We start from the raw sequence: 23,049 nt of genomic DNA on the forward strand, positions 1-23,049 counted from the left end.
GTGGGTGGGTGGCTGCTGTGGCTTTTTCTGTGTTTCTGTGCGGGGGAGTTTTACGGCAGCTGCTTATATCTACGTGGCCATGTAATGGCGTAGAGTCCGGGAAAAGCGGAGACAGAAAGTTTCATTTTGTACGAATTGAGCGAATTCCGTTTAACGCATTCCGAATAATTTAATTAAAAGCACATTTCTGGCTTTGTTCTCCACCGAGAATGACAGGGAATTTCCTTAAACCTCACCTATTTCATACTGCATATTTGTGTGGGCGGCGACTCATAAAATAAACGCTCGGCTGCCATTTCAATTAACTGCAGCGGTCCCCAAAAAATGGGCCCCAGATCACGATTCTGAGATAAAGTACCGGGCGGAAAACTATCGAACAAAGGCAACACAAATACGTAGCCCACCCCACCATTCTTCTATCGACTTTCAACACGAGTTTTACATTAAAACGCAAAGTTTTATTGCCAAACAGCCAAACAGCCGAGGAAAAGTTTGCTCTATTTGTATAGGAGGAGCCTTGTAAGTTTCTGGGCCGCTCTTTTGTTGGGTATAGCACCAACACCAGCACCCCCATCTCAATCTGCTAAGTGGTGTCCTTATCAGTTGTAGCTACAACATATTAGCTGCTTAATTTCACGGACGTGTGTGGCGCACACACACACACACGCCCGAAGTGTTGAAATGGAAAACTTTTGTTTATTAATTTGTCAACGGCGCTTAGGACGCTGTTTCAGGTTGTCCAAGATGGTCGATAAGGTCTACCTGTCTGCAGAGAAAACTTCTTGTAAGACGGTGAGAGGTTTTTGGCAAGAAAGCCGCTGGTAGGACATTATAAATATTAGAAACTGATACAGCTAATATAAAACAAGTTTATAGTTGTTTTGAAAGGGTTTTAGGATAAAACTTGTACATAAGTATCTGATAAATGGTTGTTCTAGGTGGGTGAGTTGATCCAGATTCAAGCGGAAATGGGGATGTGGGGAATGTGGGTGGCTTGGGAGGATTCCTGGTGACACTTGACGTCTGACACTGACGGCTGTGATGGATGACGGCTGAGGAACGTGACAGCTTCATCAAGTGCAGCCAGGTGCGACTGCAAGGCGTTCATTGATGGCAACATTTACCGCAATCCAGCAGCGACAATGCAATCCCACTGACAGAATCTCCCCCTTCTTTCTCCAATCCCTCTTCCAGATGACGCCACTGCCGGTGAGAAGGATACGTTAGGAGCGGCGTCGAACTATGGGAACAGAGGCATGGGCGTGTGCGCGGACCTCGGGTCTCATCGATGGTGTCGGGCATTGAGCACCCAGCACAACACCGAGAAATCGAAGGAGCAGCAGCAGCAATCCCAGCCCTTGGAGATCCCAGAGCAGCGTGCTTCCAAGTGTCGAGGAGACATTGACAGGACAACGACAACGACGATTCCCGCTAGCAAAACGCTGACGGCATCGCCAGCGAAAACGGCAGCATTCACAGTGAAAACGACGAGGAGAAGACGAAGCCGACGAAGGGCAGAAGGCAGCTCCATCTGCGTTCCCATCCGGAGGGGTCAAGGGTCAACGCCAACGCCAACGATACAGGTGCTCCAGTTCGTTTTGGTCTCATTGCTGGCCCTTCTAGCGAAAAATGCCCAGGCGCACAATATTCCAGGTGAGTGCAATGCAATCGAGTTGCTTAATAAAATCGCTCGAAAGCCTCGACTATGCGTGGCCAAAAATTTCATATGAAAATTTGATGGACGACGACGCTCCTATTGCTCTTTTCATCAGCTGTGGGGCGAAAAATGCGCATGTGTGGAACTTGATTTTTATCTGGTGTTCACTGCTCGGCGCTCGGGAAAATTTAATGGCGCACAATAAGCGGCTTACGTGCGCCCAAAGCTGATTACATTTGGCAATTAGTTGACAGCAGCACCGGCCATCGAGCACCGAGTTCCGACCGGCAAGCCAGTGGCCATTGGCCAAAAAAAGAGAGAGTGGAGCTTTTGTTTAGGCCTCTTGATTTATTCGTTCCCCATTCGTGGCCAGCACAATAGGTGGCCCTAAAATACAATAATTCGTGATTGTGAGCTTCAATAACTGGCTTAAACCATTTACGATAGCCGTTATAGAGATTCCAGTATAAAATCAAAGAGAATTTAGAATCTGCGCTTAAATGTAACTTAAATGATACTTTTACTACGTTTTTGGCCAAATTTAGTTACGTGACTCCGATCTTAAGGATGATGGTTATCTAGAACTTTGAAAATTTCTTTGGAATGCCTTAGGTTAACTGCCCGTCACAGAACCTTTTGTGAACTTCCGCTTTCGTCTAAACAGTCGAATATTCTGCGCTATTTCCTGATAGTCCCTTCTGTCCTGCCGAAGCAGGACATTAAAAGTTGCCACTGGCTCCGCTCAATGTACCGTGACGTTCTTCGTTGCGAGCTCGTCGAGTGAATTAATTAAATTTAATTTAGCCGAAAATTGGAAAAACCGCTTGAGATTCCTTTGCCATGGCAGCGCAATGGCCACTTTGCAAAACGGTCGAAAGGTCAACGGCAGGTCCATGGATTTTCAGGGAGGGGCGTGACCCTGCCCCGATGGGGAAAGAGCCAAATAAGTTTCTCGAAGGCCTCTAAACTTGGCTCAAATCAATGAAAACAAAATGCGCCTCGCTGAATAGCTCAAGCCAAAACTCGTGTCAAGTGCTCGGTGGCGTTGGGTGGGTGGGTGGTTAGTGAAGTGGACGAGGCTTGGGTATGGGAAAACGTCTGCCTTTGGCTGAAGGACATTCTAAATGGAATAATGAAACCACTTTTGCATGTTAACGCCATTAAAAGGCGCGACAGAGGCGAAACACACGCGGTTACTTTGACATTCTAGCTTCCTGACTTCCTGCTACCGTCGAGTACTTCACTTGGCTCTCGGCGACATGCCTGCAACATTATCAAAGGGCAATAGACGAACAAGTGCCTTGGCAGTGTGCACAGAAAGAAAAAACTTGCAATTACCATTAGCTCGTTGGTCATTCAAAAGGGTATCTTAAAGGCAATTATCGAACTTCATTAAGCAAAAGTAATGCTGCATAGTTTCAAGTACTTTCAATGGTGACTTCTTCTTATGGGATCCTCCATAACTTATCACTCTTTTGTCTCCGTGCAGGCATCTCAACGTAATCACCCATTGCCAACCCCATCAAGTCGTTGTCGTTATTGTTTTTGTGTCGCTCCTGATGTTGTGCTCTGTATTTTTTCGGAAGCCGGAAAACGGAGGCTGGAGGCTGAGTGTCGATGCAAATAGTCTGCCAAAGCTGGCCAAGTTAACATAAATTTATGCAAATGCCAAAGTCAACAAGCAAAGAGTGCATAAAGCGACCCAGCGAGTGAGTGAGTGATTCAGTGTATGAGTGAGTGACTGACTGGTTGAGTGTCTGTTGGAGAGCGGCTAACAAAGACGTCATGTAGCTGGAGACCAAGTCCTTGACAGGCTTTTTCCCCATCTGCGAGGACGAGAGCTGGTAGGGGAATTAATGCAAAACGCATTAAGTTGATTTTTTGCCGGACAACGTTCCAATCAAGAGCGGTTTGCCTGCCCGAACAATTGCCTTCGGACATTGGTAGTTTGCTTAACCCTATTACCGACACAGATACGGATACAGATACAGATACAGTTGGATCTGGACGGGCATTCGGATACAATGGAGGGGCGGGGATGGTGATGGCATGTGCAGGCGGGTCAGAAGTTGTTTGTTAACAAGTTTAGGGTCAGAATGCCAGGGCCAGAGAGTCCGGGTGCTCGGCAGCAGCTGCACTGCTGGCACCATCGCCATCTTCAAGTGGCATCATCCACACCCACCCACGCCCCCACATGCCCACATGTGTGTAACAGGATATGCTCCCATATGGATTGGATTGCTTCTCAGTTTACTGTTGTTGTCCTGCTGTTTCCGACAATTCATTTGCATTTCCGTTGCCGCTTGCCGAGCTTTGAGCTCTGCTCCAATTGTAAACGAAATTTTCAGCTTGGTTGACCATGTCAACGGCTCAGAAAAGCTCACTACTCACTCTCTGCAGGAGCGGAGAGAACACCCACTACCCGTTTTAAGGGGCGTTGCATACATAAATAATGCCCGGCACATTCACACCTCGGGGCAGTTACCACAGCACAGAAATAAAGCGTCCGTCAAAGCCAGGAACAAGGAGCCTAATCAGCGCCTGTCAAGTGCCCACCGCAGTCCATCCTGCAATCCTGCCACCTTTCTCCCAGCCGCAGACAGGTGACAAACGCTAATGAAATGTCACTACTCGTTGTCAGGAAGGCAGGAATACTCTGTTAAAATGCTAGAGGAAACTTTCGTCAAACTGATTTCTCACTCTCTGTGTGCGCTTCTGGTCAAGATGTCAACTCGTATTTGGGAAAAAGTGTACTGGAAATGGGCCAAAGCTTATAAGTGAAACGAATATTTAAGTACTTAAATATATTCTGAGGAAAAATTTCAATTCCACATTTAGAAAATTTTTATAATTTTATCCATTCAAGGTGGGGGCCATTAAGCTGACGCTTACAATTTCTCTCAGTGACTCCTGAGTGCATTCCTCTGCATAACCATAGTTTCCGGACCGCACACATTCACCGACTTTGAATGGGATAACTGATTTGAAAACCAAAATGTAAGCCGGGTCAGCTATTGGTCCCTTGAGAGAGATGGGAGGGCAAAAACATCAGTCAATGACCAGCACTTGACATGTGACCGACATAGCCATCAACAAATCCATTTAAAAGTAACCCCTGGCATGTTGGTTTTGCCATTCCTTCTGTCAGCGAAATGGGCACGGAATGGGATTGCATGGGATGGCAGAGGATGGCAGAGGATGCCATGGGATGGCAGGCACAGGACATTTGTCGGTCCACGTAAATCGTGCTGAATGTCACGTCTAAATAGAAAGCAATAACGAGGACGGGACTGCGGCTGCGGAATTGGCCGTATTATGGGCGCATCACGTTGGCGAATCCTTGCTGCTGCGGTTGCTGACGATCCGATCCGCATACAAAAGTTGCAAGTGGTGTGTATATCGTGTATCTGAATGCCGTATCCCTTTTCTTTGTCCATTTCAGAAGACGCCGTGCACATCACAGCCATCCTCGGCGAGGGCGTCATCTTCAACTGCCATGTGGAGTTCCCCAACGACCATCCCGTGCCATATGTCCTGCAGTGGGACAAGAAGGTGAGCGAAACGGTACGATATCACAGTTAACATTTCTTCTCTAAACTCTCTTTTTTACATTGTTGTTCCGATACGCAAAAACAAGCAAGAAAAAGTAAGATACAGTCAGTCAGAACAGACAGACCCACGCAGTAAACGAATATAAAGAACTACCAGCCTATTCAGTGTATTCTCTCAACTAATACGTACAATACCATCTCTACTCGTATGAGTAGTACTTGTCCCCCCAAAAATCAGTTACTCCGCCTGAGTTTCATTATTTTAAGTTGATTTAATAATGTGCCTCAAAGCTTAAAGCCCCTACCAAATTAACCAAGTTGATCCGATAACCGAACTAACCGAACTATTGCCAATGCTCGTGTTGTTTGTTGTTGTCCATGCGATACCGATAACTATATACAAATATAGCTTGAGATGTATGTGTTTATGTGTTTCCATATTGGTAATTTGAATTTGGACTTGATTTCCCTCAGTTTTGGTTTCAGTTTGCCTTGGTTCTCATTCAACCATCAGCCCCAATATCCTCCGGCCTGAAATCGGGGGACTATCCTGATCCTGAACCACGACACGAACCCAAAATCACCAGCCAACCAAACACCATTTGAATTAGGCAGGCTTTTGGCTTTCCAGCGGCTGCTTCTGATCGGTTTTGGGATCGGATTCTTTGCGCCTCCTTTAAGTTCGCCCACAAGCCAGCCACACATACACATACATACACAGAAGACACATCAGAATACTTGAACACTTTGAATCGAATTATTTTTGCGGCATTCGAAAACACCAAAGATGAAATTAATCAAATTATTTGTCAATTGAAGGAACGGGCTTCACAGCACCCGGACCAAAGAGAGCGAAAGAGAAGAAAGCAGTCGAAAAACGAAAAATTCACAATCCACCAATGAAAGCAATCGAAAATGAAATTCCATTTGCAAATCAAATCAAATCGAAATTCGTTCGCAATCGACAGCATACACAAAAATCTAGCTTAGCTGCTCACTGCTCACTCACTGCAAACAAAATGAATACAATTTCCACTACCCGTTTATTCCTGAGCCATGCAAATCCCCAACAATTAGCCACAGCCATTTATAGTCGAGCAAAAAATATTGAAAACAAATTAGTCACATTGCCAAGACTTTAGTTGCGAGTGTTTCGAAGCTCGATCATACTGCCTGCACCACCCAAAAGCCACCCACATGCCACCCAACCACCGAACCACCCAAAGTGGCAGTTGGAGTTTGCAGAAATATGCTAATGTTTGGCAAAGTTGAGCCGCAGATAAAACGAATGCCAGCAGTATGAGTGCACAAACTTTTCAACTCTGCCGCTCGGCCAACCGATTGATGGCCTCACTGCCATATTTTTGGCACTATCAACTGCCGCTGCACATTCCCGTAGGATAAGCAAATTTAATTCAAATCAAATAAGCAAAATACGCAAAAGGCGCAACGAAACTCCCATCACATATTGAGCACCGCCACCCAGTCACGTCTTTCTCTCCATTCATCTTTCTCATTTTGGCGTTTTTGTAATGTAATCCAATTATTTTCCCAGCCTCTTCTGCATGCTTAGTGTGTAGTGAACTAAATATTTTACCTGGCCCCAACTACACTGGTAGAAAGTAGTGTTTCATTTGTGTTCTATCAATATGTTTAGCTTGAACCTTGTAAACTTAATTTTAAGTTGGCTTCGAATATTTTCATAGCAGTGTATCTTTTAACCGGCAAAGTTTGATGAAGCCAACTAACGTGGGCAACCTCAGCTAAGCGACTTCCAACTAAACCCCGACCTCAAACAACTTACTTTCCATAATTTCAAGCACGCCTAAGCCAACTTTCTTCGGGGCTTCGGCTTGAGCTTCAGCTTCAGTTTTAGCTTGGTCTGCAGGCTGATAGGAAATGGCAAGGAGAACCGCAAGGATAATAAAGTGGAAAATGCCAGCAATGGCAGCCAGGATAAAAAGGACGACGGCGTCGTGGGCGTCAAAGTCACGACTGTCCTTCGCTTAGCGTAATGCAGCCAAAGTTATGCGACTATGTATGTATGTGTTGTCCTGGGCAGATAACGTCTCCTGTTTTTTGTGCCAACTTAAAAGTTTTACAAGCAATTTTAATGCCAAACAAAGTTATAAGTACTGCAAAAAGTATGTTTATGTTTTGTCGCGATAAAAATACCCTGACCACAGCGGGGGGGGGGGAGAGTCGGTAAATGGCCGAATTAAAGGGATTAACATGGCTTTAGCTTTTAATTTATGCGCTCGTATATCTCCTGCTCGCATTGCCCCCACCCCCCACTTTCCCTGCAAAAACACACGTTGCTGGCCCATAAATGCGAAAGAATTTCGCTTTTGTCAGTTGGCATTCATTAAAGGTTGCCTACTTTTGCGGACACTCTCTCTGTCCCTCTCTCTGTCTCTCTCTCTCTCTCTCTGTCTCTTTATATATATATCTCGCTCTTTAAAGAGAAATCCCAGGAGGACGAAATTGAAGGGGCGTGAGACTCTGGCGTTGCCTTAGTTGCAATCTAAATTAATTGCTACTGAATAAATTAAGCGGAAAAATGTTTGCCAAGCCAACTTATGACGCTTCTGCGAGTGCGAATATTAATTTTGGCCCGGGTCAAAGGATCTCGCCCGTCTGCGTCGTCCTGTGTGTCCCTGAATGTCTGCCCCTTTTTGTTTTTGCCGTCCTGTGCTGTGCTGCCAACGCAAATTATTTCATACGTCAGCCGAGGAAATTATTAAAACGTCTATAAGTTTTAATAAGCGACGTACAGCCCATCTTTCTGCCCTGCCGTCTAATTAGGGAAATAAATCGATTAGCTCTGCCTGGGATAACGTGGCGTATAAGCAATTTGCTTACCAATTATTTATGTATACGCAATTATGCCGCTATCTATGGCCCACATCTCGGTATTTAGTACTTTCCGCAGAGATAGGGAGCACAATCTGGTGTCCCCAAGTGTTAATGCTTGGCCAGGTCCAGACCCAGGTCCTGTTGGTCATGCGAGAGAATTCGAATCGAAAATGCACTCGGTTCAATGCATTCGGTGGGGTGCTGTGAATAAAATAAACAAAAGGCCAAGTTGCACATGGTTGGGTTGGGGTGGTGGGGGGTGGTGAAGGGTAAAGGAGAATTTGGGGGCGAGTGCAGGTTAACCCCAATTTTTGTTGCCTGCCTGGATATATATATTTTACATGCACATTTTTTATCTGCACAAGCTAGAATTTCAAATGTATCTCTTTGGCCCTCGTCCTTTTAGTTGTTTTAGTTGCTGTGCCACACACAAGCACACACACACACACACACACACTCGCAACGAGACAGATGATTTATTGTTGCCAGCGTGTCCCTGGCACACTACGAAAATCCTATGTATGAGTGTGTGAGGGGGGGGGGGGGGCAGAGATGCCACCCACTTTCCACCGCCCCAGCACTTTTCCACTTTCCCTCCGGCCGTTGATGAGCATGCAAAAAGGACGAAGGGGCCGAGGCACAAGTGGTGAGCACAGGATCTGGGGAGTTTGTGTTGACAGTGAAAATGTGTGACCATGTCTGTATATATATAGTTTGTGTATCTGCGAGAGCGCTTGTTTGTTTGCTGGCATGTTTACCATGCGGCAGCGCAATTTCTCCACGTTAACGTGATGAGTTTTTGTTTTGACTGTAGATTTTACTTTTGCAGACAGAACGCAGTTATGTTCTCCGTAGCCATGTATGTATGTCGCAGCTCAATTTATTTGCGACAGTTGTTAGTTGTTTGCGTTGTCTCAGCGGGAAACTTTCGAGAATTCCCGATTAGCTTTAATCTGCACCCGCACCTGCATGCCACCGCCAAGACTTGAGTGTTTTAATGTATTGCAGAACATTGCATGACCCTAGCCCCAAAGCACACATTGTTTTATGTATATGCCCCAAAAAACTCGCGACTCATAAACCGAATCATAACCCTAGGTTAAATACTGTCTGTACCTGTAAATGTGTACCTGTTCCAAGTTGAAGCGTACCAGAAAGCAGACTCTCGTTTGTCGTATGTACAAATGCCATGGCACATTCCATGCATATAACGCATTCCAGACAGACCAATCAAGAATCAACTCTAATCACTTGCCAGCCCATAGAAACAAACTAATGTGCGCATATATCCTCCTCTATCAAGGGCTCCGATCTGCCCATCTATATCTGGTATGAGAGCTATCCGGAGCATATCGAGGAGGGCTACAAGGGACGCGTGTCCCGCGTATCGCAGGACTCGCCCTTCGGCTCCGCCTCGCTCAACCTGACCAACATCCGGGAATCGGACCAAGGATGGTACGAGTGCAAGGTCGTCTTCCTCAATCGGGACCCCAAGCAGCATAAGAACGGTACATGGTTCCACTTAGACGTACATGCACCGCCGCGCTTTAGTGTTACGCCAGAGGATATTATATACGTTAATTTAGGTGAGTATGAGCTAATAATGTTTTAATTTAAGAGGAAACCATTAAAATATCGAAATAATCGAAGGAAAGTTATCGGCAAAGTTGTGGTAATGTAAGTTATCGTATTTATCGAAGGGTTATCGATACGAAACGTTAAGTACTCTACTCTCTACTTTCACTGATATCCATCGACACACTTATCGGATTTTTGTACCATCGCTAGTGCTCAAAACCTGGCGCTTTGCTGCCTGACAAATAGCAAGGTCATAAATAAGCGCATATTCAGCTGGCCAACTTATTTGGGGCCTGTCATCTCACAGAATTAAGTGGAGTGCGACCCCCGTACGCTTTTGGCCCACTTTTCGAGTGTGTCAAATGGCCGGCCATTTGTTGCAGCGCCCGAATGAGTTTGTCACCTTGAGAACTCGTATTCCCAGGAGTCGTAAAAAGTGCCACCAGCCACACGAAACGAGTTATGGCCGCCCATTTGTCATCTTCCGATGGAAGACGCTGCCAAAGTGGAAGAGTTTCACGAAAATCGATAGGCTCTTTATGCTTGCAATCGTATCAAATCAAATTTCCGTCGCTTAATCAAAGTTAAAATGTTTACAAGTCCAAGTGGCAGGCGGCGAAACAAAAGGCAGTTGAAAGGGCCGGAAATGCGTTGAGCGAAAATGGCGCTGCAGCGCATAAATCAGACAAACACAACGGCTGATTCAGAAAACAACGGGGCCAGTGAGGCGAGTAGGGAACTGCAACAAAGAGCCCGGTTTCATTGTCTGCCGCAAATGGTGGCAGGACGAAGGACAATAGATAAGGGACTGCCGAGCCGGAAGGAGGCGAGCTGTGGGCTTACCCGCCCATGCTCCTACTCCTGCTCGTCGTCTCCTCGTTGAAACCAAAAAGCGTAACAATTGCCACCACTTACCTTATTAATTCCTCGCTCTCGTTCTTGTGCCCATTCTCATTCTCATTTCGTTCTGGCATCACATTTCCTTGCAGGTGATTCAATTATACTCAATTGCCAGGCAGATGGCACGCCCACGCCGGAAATACTCTGGTACAAGGATGCCAATCCCGTCGATCCCTCGCCCACGGTGGGCATCTTCAACGACGGCACCGAGTTGCGGATCTCTACCATTCGGCACGAGGACATCGGAGAGTACACTTGCATTGCACGCAATGGTGAGGGACAAGTCTCCCATACGGCCCGTGTTATAATCGCGGGCGGCGCTGTAATCATGGTAAAAACCTAAATACAAATCACTTAATTTTGAGATACATAAGGGGCTGTCCCAGAAATCTCGTCCTGACATAATTCCATCCGATGTTTCGCAGCAATCTCCTTTAAATTTGTCGTATAAGTGGTGAAATCAGAATCACAACGTGTCTATGAGTATGCAGCATAAATACTTTATACTATGCATGGTTTATAGTGATTTATGCGGCACCATCTATGAAAATATTTGAAATATTCAACAAATTCTGTGATACCAATGAATTTTTCGCATGAATTCCAACCTACTCTACCGAAAACCATCAGAGATTTCTGGAACGCCCCCGATAGAAAACCCAACCGATTCAAAAGTAGTATTAGGAGCAAAGTTCATGCTGGGATTATGGGAGGAGGTGATGAGCATTGGCAGATAAAAACCAGGGTTCGATTAGGTTACTAATATGTAGTTTTATTCTCTAATCCCCATCCACGTTAAATACCCCCAAAACCAATTCCCCAAATAAAAAACCCGTAGGATAAGGCGGCGCCCGACAAACACACACGCACCAAGTCCAAATCGAATGTTGTGAATGAGAGGCTGACCATACGTGTAAGTCCCAACTGAAAATCGCTCCTTGCATTTTGCATTCCGGACTCCACATTCCGCATACTGCATAAACTGTTCAACGCTTTATCATTAACTAAGCCCTCAGCTGGCTACCGAATCCCATTCACAGCAGACCCAATCACTCCGAAACTCCGGGCTTTGGGATTTGGGCTTTGGAGAGCAGCAGCCAAATGGCTTCAGAAATCACCAGACCAAACCATGTCCAGATTCCGATTCCGGATCCGTGGGACTGCAGAGCAGGCCGAAAAACGGATAAAAAAAAAAAAGCCGTAACAAGCGTGAAACTTTTTGTGCCGCCATGTGGCCTCCATCCGGCCCGTATTTTTGCATGCCAGAAAGGGCAGACCGCCACACCCCCCACAAAACAGCTAAACAGAACAGAACAGAACAACCAGCAGAAGGAGCACTCGGTACACTTGACATGGTCATTCGCCTAGTCTCAGGCAGATCCCCCTATTTACAACCTGCATACAAGCATGCTCACATGCCCCGCTCACACCCACCACCACGCCCACTTTTCCGACCATTCTGGGAAGCTTTCGTGCATGTGTGGGTGGAAACATGGCCGTCGTCGTCGTCGTCGTCTGTATAGCATACTTTTGTGCGCCCCGCTAATGCATTTGCATTTCGGTTATTTACAGTTAGCTGCAACTGCAAGAGGGCGGGATTAGGGGGCGGCTAAGCCTGCACAGTGAGAAAAATTCAAGCTTAAAAACTATCACAGAAGAAGACTATGAAATGTTTGATCTTTTGTGATAGTTGTATACATTTATTAATCTTTATTAATTCCAAATATGAACTTAGATTGATCCTTGAAACTATCGCAAATCTTTGTCACTGCACCTCACAAGCAATCCTGCCTTTTGGTCTATCCTTGCTGGCTTAGCGTTTTCCGCCCTACATGCACAAGCGGCTTGCCGTCTTGGAGCGCTTGAACTTTGACCTTTTGCTGGCTTTTCAGGCCAGCCAAGGAAAGCATGCAGCAGCAGGGTGGGAAGTGTACATATAGTACATAGCTTGTGCTTCAATTACAGCTCAACCGTTTTGCAGCAATCTGCGCATAAATATTGCAATAACATTTATCTGACCGCAGGCAAAGTGGACATTTTATAGATGACCCCAAGGGAAATCGAAGCCAAACCGAAAGGCAAATCCAGCCAATTCAATTTACGAGCCCATTTCGGCCACCAGCAGTCGGAGTCAACCCACATCAATTTTGGCCATAACTAAAACTAATTCAAATGAAACAGTCTGCCAGCAAATTGCCCGAAAGCAAAGCGCCAGCAAATGTGCCCATTAAATAAACCAAGCCGTACACAACGGCCCAGAATGCACTCATGCAATTACCGGGAAGGACGAAAAGGGGTTTCGGATCGTAATGTTTGGCTCCTGACATTTGACTGACAAGTTGTCAATGGCAGCGAGCAGGGAAGCGGGGGTAGCGGGGATTTTGGGGATACTGAGGGACTTGAGGAGGCGGAAAGCGGGGCACATTTCATAGCTGTGACAGCAGAAATGTTATTTCTCGGGAGCGAGTGCACACAAAGGATATCGATGACGGCGACAGCCAAAAATTAGCTGTCAAGCTCCAGTCTCCAAAAAGGCAACGGCCAGGGGTGGTTCCTTTTCACGATTTGAATTAGTCAACAGTCCACAGTCAACCGTCATAAGTTTGCAGTTCGTTACCCGATCGTTGAACCCTCTTTTCTAAATATACCATCCCATCCCATTTTCCCATACCCAAATCAGGTGCCTCCGACCAACCAAACGAAGCTCGAGGGCGAAAAAGTGATATTCTCCTGCGAGGCTAAGGCCATGCCCGGCAACGTCACGGTGCGCTGGTACCGCGAGGGTTCACCCGTCCGGGAAGTGGCCGCCCTGGAGACCAGGGTGACCATCCGCAAGGACGGCTCGCTCATCATCAATCCCATCAAGCCGGACGACTCGGGCCAGTATCTCTGCGAGGTGACCAACGGCATCGGCGATCCGCAGAGCGCCTCCGCCTACCTCAGCGTCGAATGTGAGTAACTCCATTAATTCTTTTAGTTACACTCATAAATCCATGTTACTTAATTTACAACTCGATTATCATTATCTAATTTGGCAACATTTCTTCTGCAGATCCCGCCAAGGTCACCTTCACGCCCACGGTGCAATACCTGCCGTTTCGCCTAGCCGGCGTTGTTCAGTGCTACATCAAGTCGAGTCCGCAGCTGCAGTACGTGACCTGGACGAAGGACAAGCGCCTGCTGGAGCCGTACCAGATGAAGGACATCGTGGTGATGGCCAACGGGTCGCTGCTGTTCACGCGGGTCAATGAGGAACACCAGGGCCAGTACGCCTGCACGCCGTACAATGCACAGGGCACGGCTGGAGCTTCCGGGGTGATGGACGTGCTCGTCCGGAAGCCGCCCGCCTTCACCGTAGAGCCGGAGACGCTCTACCAGCGCAAGGTGGGCGACAGCGTAGAGATGCACTGCGACGCCTTGGAGGCGGAGGGCACGGAGCGACCCACCATTAAGTGGCAGCGTCAAGAGGGCGAGCAGCTGACCGAGTCACAGCGCAATCGCATCAAGATCTCCGGGGGCAATATCACCATTGAGAATCTGAGGAGGGAGGACTTTGGCTACTATCAGTGCGTGGTCTCCAATGAAGTGGCCACCCTGATGGCCGTTACCCAGCTGGTAATCGAGGGCACCCAGCCGCATGCGCCCTACAATATCACGGGCAAGGCCACCGAGTCCTCGATAACGCTGCAATGGCTGCCAGGATACAGTGGCGGATCGGAATACAAGCAGGACTATACGATCTGGTTCCGGGAGGCGGGCGTCAACGACTGGCAAACGATTTCCGTGACGCCCTCGGGCAGCACCCAGGTGACCATCAATGGCTTGGCCTCCGGAACCACCTACGAGTTCCAGGTGGTGGGCCGTAATGTCCTGGGCGACGGAATGATGAGCAAAGTGATGACTGTGCGCACACTGGGTAAGTCCTCTGGATCCTCTACGCATATCTGTCTTTCGTTCGCTTGCTCCTTTTCCTTTTTCTTTTGTTTTTGGGTTCTTGCTGCAGTCGCTCCCCGGCATATCCTGCACATAATCTCATGAGAAAAACCTCTGCACAAACTGAATCTGGATTGGCTCTAACATAACGCTCTTGTTTTTCTCTCGTTTTCTTCTCTTTTTCCTCACCGACCTCCATCGAAAAAAAACAAAACCGCTACTCGATCTAACTTTCTCATACTAATCATGCGCGCAATCAAATGCAAACTGTCAAATGCCAAACCGCGACCACGAATTTTTCCTGGGAACCACGGAAAATTCGGGTTCAATAGAAGACGCTCCGGCAGCGCCACGTAATGTCAAGGCTGCAACACAACCGCCCGACTCATTCTTTCAGCTAATGCCAGACGAAGCTGGTAAGAGAATAATACCAAAAAAAAAAAAAAACAAACAAACAACCAAAAAGAATCCCACCGTAAATCCCTAGAATTCTTAGTTGTATATAAGAATCGGATGCGAACCGTCAGCAATCGCTGCCATCGACGTACAAGGATTAAATCTCGCTGAAATCTGAAATCTTTATGTAGTTGCGCCAGCATTTTCCAACCTTTTTACTACCTAAGACTGAATGATGTATATACACAAAACATAAAGAATCGCAAATGGGGGTTTCAAATTATAAGGTTTCTTTTATACAAATCCAATGCATGATTGAATAGCTGCTCTTGTTGACTCCCCAATTGTTGTGCAATTTAGAAACCAAGAAGATAACCAATATATCTTATAGACCACTATAATTTGATCTTCTCTAAAACAGTGTTATTTAATTGATTTTATGATTTCTTTTCAATTTTTGTATTAGACTATAGTTTGTAGAAAGCAATAGATGTGAGATAAATCCATTCGAAAGCACATTGCAAACCCAGCTGAATAGTTTCTCCGACCCATTTCCTAGACTGCATGAGGCTTGAATGAAAATCCAGAACTGTAAATAGCCACATTTATTTCTTTCGATATTTCACAAAATTCTTGAAAAGTGTGAGTTCTTAACACCCAAAACAATTTTCCAGCCGACTGGAGGCTTTCCATCCACTTACTCCCTTTCTGGCGACCGCAGATCCCATATTCCACCATCTCCCCAATGAATTCAATATTCATTTTGGCTTTTTGGGGCCGACTATGGGAAAAAAGAAGCAACAATTAAATATTCAAACCAATTATACACGGCTCCCCATTTATTGGCTGCCAAAGCACGCCCCGAATTCGCGCCATTTCCCATGGGGCATAATTTGGCACATGTGCCGGGGACTCGGGCCTCGGATCTGGGGTTTCGGGATTCTGCGTTCCCGCGTCCTTTGGCCTGGATACGAAATATTATATTTGTGGGTCTCACGCACACCGCGAGGACTATCTGCGTTGATCTCCGTTCGCGTGTGTGCGTAATTAAAACAGTTTGGTCCCGCATTTAATTATTTAAATTAATTGAACTGTTTTTACAACTGTTCTGTGTGTGTTTGTTGTCCGTGTCTTGCAGGTTGTGTGCGGTCGATATGACAACGCCCATTCCCCCAGCCCCAAAAACAAAAGCCCCAGTCTCAGCCTAACTTCGAACACAACTCGCCCACTGGCCCACTTGCTCCCACTCCCGAAAGAGCGTAATTTAAACAACCATATTACCAAATGCCGAGGCGCATTTAACAAGCACGCCTGCCACGCCCCCCGCTAGATGCCACCGCCCCTTTTGCGGGGCGCCGTAGGTGCGGCAATTTGAATGCCTTTGTCGACGTTGCCGCGTGTTTTTCCAACCGCTTTGCGATAATAGTTAATTTTATCCTGGCTCTCTCTGTCCCTCTTGCTCCCGTCGTCTCGTTGTATATGTAGTTTCCCCTCCTGTATTTATGTATGTGTATGTAATCCCCCCGCCCCCTCCGCTCGTTCACACACACACACACACACACGCGAATAAATGCTTTCCCCCATTTAGCGTATTTAATTTACTTGTGTGTGCGTGTATCACAGTGCGTATACGTGTTGGCGCACGCGTAGGTTTGAAAAATAAGGAAGAACGCTACAAAATATCAAATAACAGCAAGGACGAAACACTGGCAACGAAAAACAAAAAAAAAAGGCGGCAACTCTGGCGGCAAATGTGCGCCGTGTTGTGTAATGCAACCCTGGATTTCGTGTACGTGTGTACCTTTTTTTGGCGCTTGTAACGAAACACCTACCCACTACAAGAACCATCCAATGCCACCGCCCATCTGACCGCCCATCCACCCATCCACAAACACGGTCCACCACCCACACCATCCACTGCCCACCGCCTCATTTCATCCTCAGCAGCCCAGTAAACTCCAAAGAAACAACAAGAACAAGAACAGTAACAGCAACTAAAACAAGAACAGCAGCTAAAGCAAACGCCTCGCTGAAATTGTACTTTCCTTTGGCATTTATTTTCGTTTGTGCTCCTTGGTCGCCGCTTTATTTTTCTTAAAATATTTCCTTTATTTTAAATCCTGCATAAAACATCAACGGTAAACCATTCGCCACTGCCCCACCACCCACTGCCCACCCACTCACACACACTTGTGCAGCACACTGTATGAGTGTGCGTTCGTGCCGCATTTGTTTATGTCGAGAAATTTTCATACGCCATGTAGACCCGCTGACGGTGGCACTTGCTCACATTTACCATTCACCGCTCAACCATCCCCGCTAGCCCACCACACACCACCTCCCACCAATTGAAGTGGGTGGTGCAGGGTGGTGCGTGCTGCTTTCCCTGCTGTTTTATCCATACGGCGCAGCGCTTAAAAATTAATAACAACAATGCGAGCAGCACGCTCCTTCAACATTTGCAACATTTCTGCCCTGACATTCGGAAAATTGAAGCACTGAAACATAAAACGGGGGATACCCTATAAAAAAGGCACAGTGGAAGATTTGATTATCATAAAAAAAACGTATCTAGTAGTAACATTCCAAATTTTCTAGTAGATCAATAGAAATAGAAAATATAAAACATAATAGTATAGATGAACTTTGAAAGGTTTTCCCCTTCGAAACCATCCAATGCCCTGCAGAATATTGCCTCTTTGTCAACTGCATAATCTTCCGGATCAACCCAGTACCCAACCACTTGGCATAGCCACTAGGCGAAGGATGCAAATCTAACCAGAGAAAATGCATGTCAAGGCTGATTATATACGAAAGCCCACACATGTGCACTTATGAATATTCAATGCATTTCACTGTCATAATTACGGCAAGGTCCTGGTTGCCATGCGAGTTTTACTGTTCTAGGCAAGAGGATTTGAATTTGCATTCGATCAAGGTAAACTAATCGAGGACTCGTTGCGAGTGATTGAGTTTCTCTCTGAGGAAGCGGCCTCTGACCTTTGAGAACTGTGACCCCGTAGTTAGCACAACTTTCGGTACTTGGATTGCACTTTCTTTCAATTTTCCAAACACGCACCTCACCCTTTTTGCACACCTTAGCTTTAATTATTTACTCGACATGATTTGATTTGAATTTGATTTTGAATTTTTGCGTTTCGTGTTTTGTGTTTCTAATTTATTTGCAGACCTCTTAGCCTATTTTGACATTTACTTTCACACCGACTCGCGTGGCACACTAGTTTATTCGCCGCCCAAATTGAGAGTCAAAGGTACTCGTATCGAACATTATTACATAACGCGATATTGGAGTGTTCTAGTTAAGTTTTCTAGTGTGTAAAATAGCTAGCACGAGATTAAAAACGCAAATTCTTCAGCTGTAAGATTCAGACCAATAGTAATGGTTTTTAAAAGTTCTTATACTACAAATTTAAACAGCTAGAACTTAACTGAACAATCCACATTACTTATCCCATTTTTTCACTGCCAAGTGGCGCTCGAGTTATGTCTCTGTCTTGTGAAACAGCTAGTAATTCCTGCAAGCGAACTGCAGATTTACTGCGGGTCACCATGAACCTTTCCCCCGAATTCCCCTTCCACACAGCTGCAGTCATAAATAACATTTAACCGTGCGACGACGCCTCGTGCCTTTTTTACCCCGACTTTACCCTTGACATTTTTACAGTCCGTCCGTCTGCGTCTACCCATCTCATTTAGGCCTTTTTCCCAGCCGCTTTTCCCGGGCCATTTTGCTTTTTATGTTTGTCACTTGTCTCGTTTATGTTATGTCAAATCTGCGCACATTTTTTATGCGGGCCGAGAATTAAAGGGTTGCCACTGCTGCTGCTGCTGCTGCTGCTGCTACTGGCACTCGCTGCTCATTTCTGCCCCATTCGCATAATCAACTTTTGATATATGCGAGTGCGAGGAGTATGCGCTTTCAAATCCCGCGAGGGCTCTTTAAAAGCATTTTTAATTAACATACATACATACATAATGAGCGTGGCATTTTTCGTTAGCACCATCGTCACAATAAATGGCTTGCACTTATTTTCCACACGTGGTGGTGGAGCATCGTGAAGGAAAGCGCCGAAAAACGCAAAATTTCCACCCATTCGCACCGTCAGCTCATCTGATACACACTTTCCATAAACACACATCGTTTTATGCTGTTCCCAAAATTCATAAGCGCCATTGGGAGCTACCACGAATTGGGCGCCATTTACATGACATATTGTGTATTTCTCCAAGCAGTTTTAATTTGCATTTGCATGTGCGACAAGCTGAATCCAGAGTAACAGAGTCTACGAGCCCGGAATTCCATCGAGACCGGCAGTTAATTGCATCCAGCAGGAGTTCTCCAATCAGGAGGTCCTGACAAGCGTACAGGGAATTCAGGTTATCTATGCCTATAATTCGTTTGCATGCACTCAGCAGTATCCTTGTGTAGTATCCATTTTTTTTTGCCACTCTTGCCATTTGCAAACACGAACGGAAGTTGGGGACCCACAAGTATTCAAATGCGAAAACGAAAATGGAAAGTTTTATGTGTGTATGCTAATTAAAATGTGTTTTTGTCAATCCCCTCACAGCCGGGACTCGTTGTCATGAATAAATGCATGGTGCAAAAAAGGAAAAAGGTCGCAAAGAGTTGCAAAAAGCCAAATGGAATTTTCATAAAGCTTTTAAGCGTAGCCAAAAATGAAATAAATAAAATCGCCTAAAACAAAGAAGGGCGAACCATACACTGCGCCATTCTTCGTATTTATTGTAAAATGTAACAATGTATAGTAAATTTTATAATTAAATTCATTTGTTTAGTTTTTTTCTAGGCAATATTTAAATTGTTCAAATTTAAAGTAGGGTTTCATTTTTTGAGAGAAATTTGGAAAAGCTTAACGACAGAAGGTAACAAAAAGGCAGTGGAAAATCCTTCGCGCAAACAAACAAAGCATAAAATGAAATGCAAATAAATCAAAAATAAAGCAAACGATTTAGCACAAGTACACTGAAAACAATACGGCTTTCAAGGGGGGAAAAGCAAATAGTTAAAATCTAATGGTTAAATTACTGAACCCAATTAGGTGAATAAAAACATAGAGGCACTTCAAAGCGAATTTTACGATTTATGAATGAATATGTACATACGTCTCCCTCAATTGATTTCAATGTATGCATATTTCGTTGTCGGATTTCACCTTTGTACGTTGTTGGCAATTGAAATTGCTTTAAATTGCTGACTGAAAAACAAGGCAGGACAAAACCCCGTGCTCTACCCCTTTGCAATCTCTTTTTGTGTACATCTACTAATGGATCGTTTCTTCTCTACCTTGCATTCTCGTACCCCCCAAAAATAAAACAGGTCCCAAGCCAGGACCGCCGAGGAACGTCTCCGTCACGGAGGTCTCGAACGGATTCCTCATCACGTGGCAGTCGCCGCTGGAGCGGGCGCATATCGTCAAGTTCTACACCATCAAGTACCGGACGGACGCGCAATGGAAGACACTCAACCGGGGACAAATCCGGCCGGAGGAAACGCAGTATCTGGTGAAGAACCTGGTGGGCGGAAGGACCTACTACTTCCGCGTGCTGGCCAACTCGGAGAAGTCGTACGAGTCCAGCGACGAGGTGAAGTTCCCTGTGCCGGCACGTGTCAAGCACAAGGCGATTACCGCCGGCGTCGTTGGGGGCATCCTGTTTTTTATTGTTGCGATCATTTTATCGGTTTGTGCCGTAAAAATTTGCAATAAACGTAAACGACGAAAACAGGAAAAAGGTAACACTGAGGCTAAAGCTAACACACACACTTGAAATGGTTTTTGATGACAATCACAACTTGATATTGCTAATGATAATGCTAACGATATAGATGTACCGATACCGATACCGATTCGTGCGATACTAATATCTTTAATAATCGTAACTGTAATCGTAATAATCGATGACAATGTTCTTGTTGTTGGCGAACCCAAACCGAAACTATAATCGTTATAGATACGAGTGTAATAACTCTAACCAACTTACTAACTAACTAACAGCCACTAATTATTAATAATGTACCTACATTCCGAGTTTCCGACGGCAGAGGCCATCCAATTATCGATAGCTTTGAACTGATTACCGATAATCGTTATTTGCTGTACCTTATTGAGTTTTGCTTAAAATAGCCACTTCCGTTTCCCGTTCAGTTTCGAAGGATTGGTTTGTTCGGCAACAACAGCACATTGGAATTTGCATACGAAACCGTTTGTTTGCCCAAAGTAAAATATTTGACAAAATTTCTGAGCCGTTGAGGCATTTGATATGAAATTCTCCATAAATTATGCCTGTCTGAGATCTGTATGATTTGTACGTTTTTGTTGTAGTTGTGCAAGTAAAATTGAGTTACAATTTGGCAAAAGTTGCTGAAAAAATCTCTGTATATATATATTTACATACTAATTGGATTTTGGTTCGCTTCTCCTTATTTGGTTATCCTTATTTTCTGAATTCTGGTTTTTGATTTCATTAGCTCTGAGTTTCTCTTTAACCCGGGCCCAAAAACCCCGCCCCTGTACCTATGCTCTCGTCCCCCCTGGTCCCATTCATCCATTTCCGTAGACAAAAGTGACTCCCCCTCAAATCTCAGTTGAAAATCGGCCACCAGACCACCGCCCCCCTGAAGTTATCAGTTTTGTTTGCATTCCATTACTTAAGCCTTCTGTTCGTATCATTGGGCCTACGGTATGATTTCTGTAAACTCAATCTGGCTTCATAGCGCCTTGCAGCCTGTTTGTTTTCGAATTCATCGCATGAACATATTACTTACTAGTTGTTGCCACTTTAGTTAAGCATTAAGCGAAGATGCCAAACGCAATCGATTAAGCTCTGTCCCCGCCTTTTCCCGGGGAAACCCCTTTTCGCAACCAATATGAATCTGCCGGCTAAAGTTGAGCGGAAATTGAAAATGCCAGGGCCAGAGGACCAGTATATCCAGGACATCCATTATTTGACGCCCGCTGGCTTTAATGCAATCGAATCAAAACTGGACCGAATGAAACCCATCCAAACCGAACAAAATCGACCATATCGAACCTCTGTCTCTGCTTTTTGTTATGGTTTTTGCTTTAAACTGTATTTTAAGTGGATTAATTAATGTTGCGTTGTTTAAATCAATTATTTATGTATTCTTTCCGAGACCCCCCTTCCCCCCACACAATTACACAACACAGAAAAAAAAAAGAATGAAGAAATATACAATGAGCAGGGAAATTGCGAATTTTTAAATCAATGCAGCCCATTAACTGTGAAATATGATGAGCATACGAACGTATTCTATACAGAACACATTGTTCTCAATTTTATCCTCAATTTTTTTTTTTCATGCTGTGGTAAAAACACATTACGATAGATTAACGTAAAAGCGGTAATAATATAAATGTGACAAGCTGATAATGCTGATGGTAGAAATGCCTTTATCTACTAACCATTTACAAGCATGTTCTTGGCCAAATCGTCGTTGTTTCTGCCCAGGGCTGAGTTCATGATAGATAAAGGCATTTTCAGCAGAGAGCATAGACCTATATAGATCTATATACATGGCAAATGACCATTTATATAGCACAATACTGGGCAGACGTTTTTTGTAAACAATTCACGCACAAAGATGGTAAAATAAGGCCCACAAACCAAGTCGATAGAGCATTCGAAACTAGAAAACCGAATCCGAAACATAAAATGATCGCGTCGTTGATCGGTTATATCCGGTACATACCCGCCCTTGTCTGGCCAACTTTTGGGACTCCGAACTGGTGGTATTACACCAATTTAAAACCATATATCTTATGGAGTCCAAGTTGGGCAGTCAAAAGGCGGAGCGACCGGGCCAACTAAAATATGAGTAAAGCGTATAGTAAGACCCCCTAAAACCCCAACATCGATGCAAGCAAGGGTAAGTTTTTGCAATCATTTTAAGTCGATGTCGTGTACCACAGATCCTGAGTACTGACAACTAAAGGTTATTTTCAGACGAGTTCCCACCACCCCAACCAACCAACCAACCAAACCAACCAACCAACCAACCAATCAATCGAGAACCAACTAACCAACACTGACATCACCACAACCATCGTTTAAGCATCTGCATTCCACTAACAATCCGCAATGCTTGGGTCTCTGTTCTCGGGCAGATCGTTCAGA

At 45.2% G+C, this 23,049-nt stretch overlaps 1 protein-coding gene across 10 annotated transcripts in view; it reads left to right on the forward strand.

The window, feature by feature from the left end:
- The window catches only part of tutl (turtle), a 40,634-nt gene that overhangs the window by 10,821 nt on the left and 6,764 nt on the right, over positions 1-23,049 (forward strand). For 5 of the 10 annotated variants that reach the window (NM_001273091.1, NM_001169397.2, NM_164576.4 and 2 more), the window contains exons 3-10: positions 1,195-1,653; positions 5,100-5,221; positions 9,368-9,650; positions 10,632-10,873; positions 13,223-13,493; positions 13,595-14,458; positions 14,808-14,891; positions 20,234-20,647. In NM_001273091.1, the coding sequence (NP_001260020.1) occupies positions 1,257-1,653; positions 5,100-5,221; positions 9,368-9,650; positions 10,632-10,873; positions 13,223-13,493; positions 13,595-14,458; positions 14,808-14,891; positions 20,234-20,647 (2,677 nt within the window). In that variant the 5' untranslated portion in view covers positions 1,195-1,256. Of the gene's footprint in view, positions 1-1,194; positions 1,654-5,099; positions 5,222-9,367; positions 9,651-10,631; positions 10,874-11,380; positions 11,728-13,222; positions 13,494-13,594; positions 14,459-14,807; positions 14,892-18,059; positions 18,144-20,233; positions 22,083-23,049 lie in introns of those variants that run through there. The other 5 variants (NM_001316379.1, NM_001316378.1, NM_001273090.1 and 2 more) reach the window with 4 other exon arrangements.

Source organism: Drosophila melanogaster, chromosome 2L, assembly GCF_000001215.4.
Source record: "Drosophila melanogaster chromosome 2L".
In the NCBI taxonomy this organism is placed as follows: domain Eukaryota; kingdom Metazoa; phylum Arthropoda; class Insecta; order Diptera; family Drosophilidae; genus Drosophila; species Drosophila melanogaster.